We start from the raw sequence: 3997 nt of genomic DNA on the forward strand, positions 1-3997 counted from the left end.
CAAGTTCAACAGGTACCAAATTAAGTTAGGTGTAACATTGAATCCATTTGTCCTTTCTATGCGTGTCGTTTGGACTTCCTCTTATTCATCTCCACATGTATAGGCACTTTAATCCTTCTCCTATACATTTAATTTTATTAATCAACTTTTAATTACGTGTTGTTAATTTTGCAGCAGAAGCCAAATATACGTACACATCTCTCCTGCTAGTATTAGTTTTTTGTCTCTCCAATAATTAATTGCAGCCTTCCCTTGTTTCCTTCCTTACTTTCCTATGTTGTAGGTTAAAAGTCACACCGACCAACCTCTTTAATTTGGTTTCAAAGCATAAAGAACAATAATTAAAATCACTAATTAAACTTCAGCTTCTTTTCAAGAAAAAGAACCTTAACCAACTAATCAAGACATTGAACTACACCATACTCATTGCTAATTAATCTATTTCCTTCATGCATGGTATAGAAAAGAGTTGAAAAATCAAAATATCAAAGCATATAATTGTGTCAGTTTTTTTCTATCACGCTTCTTTTAATTTTAATTATCTGTTTTGTTAGGCGCATATGAGGAAACGCTAACCATGAGGGATTAATTGTAACTATCAATATTGCCAGTTTGGTGAACAGGATACACTTCCAAGATAAATATATACTGTCGAAGAACAAGATGCAAAAGCATAATTAACTATCTGATTAATTAACAACTTGATGGCTCTTTTTATCCCCTTCATCCTCCTCTTAATTGCCACCTCTGCCGTATCAGCTTCCTTCGACTACAGGAATGCCCTCTCCATGAGCCTCCTCTACTTCGAGGCGCAACGCTCCGGCCACCTCCCTCACCACCACCGCGTCCTTTGGCGCGGCCACTCTGGCCTTACCGACGGCCTCGAACAAGGAGTATTAATCACTCGATGCTATTCATATCTTATGAATAAGTTGGAGTACATTACCCATAATTCTGTTTGCGGCAGGTTGATTTGGTCGGAGGATACTACGACGCTGGCGATAATGTAAAGTTCGGCCTGCCCATGGCTTTCACGATAACCATGCTGTCGTGGAGCGTGGCGGAGTACGGCGACCGCATCGCTGCTGCAGGGGAGTTGGAGCACGCGTTGGAGGCCATCAAATGGGGCACCGATTACTTCATCAAAGCTCACACTCATCCCCACGTTCTTTGGGCTCAAGTAATTAATACTCGAACGTGATCATGCATAAACTAGTAAACTACATACCGTTTGATCGTTAATTATGATTGATTTATTGCCGGAAATATGATCTATAAATTAGGTGGGCGACAGCGAGAGCGACCACTACTGTTGGCAGCGGCCGGAGGACATGACCACGTCGCGACAGGCCTACAAGGTGGACGAGGAGCGTCCCGGGTCTGAAGTCGCGGGGGAGACGGCGGCGGCCATGGCGGCGGCGTCGATAGTGTTCAGAGACGTCAACCCACATTACTCTCACGTCTTGCTACACCACGCTCAAGAGGTTGAATACATCTCTTAATCTATTGATTTAAATAATTAGAAGCAACTTAAAATCAGACCATCATCCAAATTTGAATTGAAGTAGTTATTCGAGTTCGCGGACAAGTATAGAGGAAGGTACGACGAGAGCATGGAGGCGGTGAGAGATTATTATCCGTCAATGAGCGGGTACGGCGACGAGCTGCTGTGGGCGGCGCTGTGGCTCCACCGGGCGGCCGGGAGGGAGGAGTACTTGGACTACGTGATCCGAAATGCCGAGGAGCTGAATGGAACGAGGTGGGCCATTTCGGAGTTCAGTTGGGATATCAAATATGCTGGTGTCCAGATTCTCGCTTCCAAGGTATTTGCATAAATTCTTCTCTTAAATTTCAATCAAAATATTTGTTTGCTTATAGTTGAAGTTAATTCGGCGATTTAGACCAGAATTCAAATTGATAGAAATTGGTTTATATGTCCATATACGCGTATACCGTGCGCATCGCATCAACTCCAAATTATTACCACCAAACACCAACCAACGTGAATGATTTTTTTTTAATTAGCTAAAATATCAATATCAGATATGATTTCCAATGATATCGGCATTTTTAATGTTGAAAAAGTGAAAAATGGTTATATGACTATTGACAGACGTCGAAATGTAAAACGAAAATGACAATTCAGGCAAATTTCTCATAAGGAAAATTTTCAAAGTTCACACCTCAGTTTCATTTATTTGAAAAGATATCTGTTAAAATTTTAACAGATATCTTCGTAAATTACTTGTCAGTGAATATTGAACATAATTGCTATTTCTTCGTAAACTTAGAACTTTTAACAGAAAGTTCACCAAATTAAAATTTGTTGTCAGCTGTTGACGGAAAGGAGGCAGCTAAATGAGGATCAAGTGAGAGTGCTGGAGCAGTACATGTCCAAAGCCCAGTACTATCTTTGTGCCTGCCTCGACATGAACCTCGCCGGCGACAACGTCGATCGCACCCCCGGCGGCCTCCTCTTTGTCCGCTACTGGAACAACATGCAGTACGTCGCCGGCGCCGCCTTTCTCCTCGCGGTCTACTCCGACTACCTCGACGACCGCGAGGAGTTGAGTTGTCCGATGGGCTCGGTGAGCCGCGAGGAGCTTCTCGGCCTGGCAAAGGCGCAGGCGGACTACGTGTTGGGGTCGAACCCGGCGGGGGTGAGCTACTTGGTGGGCCACGGGTCGGAGTTTCCGCGGCGGGTGCACCACCGGGCTGCGTCAAGCGTGGCGTACAAGGAGGATAAGGCGTTCATCGGGTGCGCGCAGGGGTACGACGAGTGGTACGGCCGACGGGGGCAGAACCCCAACGTGATCGTCGGAGCAATCGTCGGAGGGCCCGACAAAATGGACGCGTTTAGGGACGAGAGAAGCAACTACATGCAGACGGAGGCGTGCACGTACAACACGGCGCCCATGGTGGGCGTGTTCGCCAGGCTAATGCGGCTGCACTAGCTAATAGCGTCTTCTAAATATGCCGTAGCTCTTCTTCTTCTTCTTCTTCGAGATACACAGAGCATCGAACCCTGTTTTCACTAAGAGGGCCTTTTTATTTAACGTCGTTCACAATTTTAAGTGACAATTCATCCGATTGAAGTGGGGATTAGTCTCACACGAGTGTTTTCCTTTGTGGATGGAGAGCTGAGGTGCGAGGTAAAAAGGTTTGAAAAGTAATTAGGTAAAAGGGTGTCTTTAATTATTAGAATCATTAAAAATATTTTTTTTTAAAAGGACGCTTCTCATAGGAGTAACGTGTAGCAATATATGCAATGCAAGCAACTGCATTGTAGTTATTAAATCATGTTAATTTTTTTTTAGTTTAACTTATCAAAAATATACATAAAATATGTTTAAATAAAAAATAAAAAAATACTTGATATTTAGAGATGGAAGAAAAATATAACAATTTAGAAAAGGAATATAGTTAAGTAAGAAACTTCATTTACGAGTTACCCCATTGTCAGGCTTGTCATCCTTCCGATGGCCCATTAAGCTACTGGGCCAAACTTTGATTCAAATGGGCCATTTTATTAAAAGTGGAAAAAATAACTCTCGATTTTTTTTTTTGTTTCAACCTGCTCGGACCTCTTCTGTAAAAAGGTGGAATCTTTTTTGCCACATTATTGGACCGTGATTCAACCTGCTCGGCCTTTACCTCTGTTTACTCGGAAGGGTGAAAAATAAATTGAAAAAAATTTCTCTATGAAAAGTTATTTATCAAAAATTTATGATGGATGAAGAAAATTATCATTTGTGGGTGATTTTGAAATAAAAAATCTTCCTCAACGTCTTCTTCGATACCGTTACGTTGTTTGCGTTCCTCAATCTAGCAGTTACAGCCACCCACGTACGGTCGAGCTAACGTCCAATCACAGTCGCTCCTAGTTGTCGAGCAACGTCAAACCACAGTTGCCCTTAACTGTCGAGAAACATCCTCAACATCTGCCGACACAATTATCGACCACAAAGCTCCACAGTTGATGAGTTCCTACCGCGAC

General features: G+C 42.9%; 1 protein-coding gene across 1 annotated transcript; it reads left to right on the forward strand.

Moving 5' to 3' along the window:
- Nucleotides 1–704: 704 nt before the first annotated feature.
- LOC141823560 (endoglucanase 7-like) lies at nucleotides 705–2954 on the forward strand. Its single transcript, XM_074710866.1, has 5 exons — nucleotides 705–893; nucleotides 968–1180; nucleotides 1284–1484; nucleotides 1569–1823; nucleotides 2334–2954. The coding sequence occupies exons 1-5, from the start codon at nucleotides 705–707 to the stop codon at nucleotides 2952–2954; spliced, it is 1479 nt and encodes a 492-aa protein (XP_074566967.1).
- Nucleotides 2955–3997: the final 1043 nt, after the last annotated feature.

This window comes from Curcuma longa, chromosome 1 (genome assembly GCF_044706935.1).
Source record: "Curcuma longa cultivar G26 ecotype Majalengka, Jawa Barat chromosome 1, ITB_CL_G26_1.1, whole genome shotgun sequence".
Taxonomy (NCBI): domain Eukaryota; kingdom Viridiplantae; phylum Streptophyta; class Magnoliopsida; order Zingiberales; family Zingiberaceae; genus Curcuma; species Curcuma longa.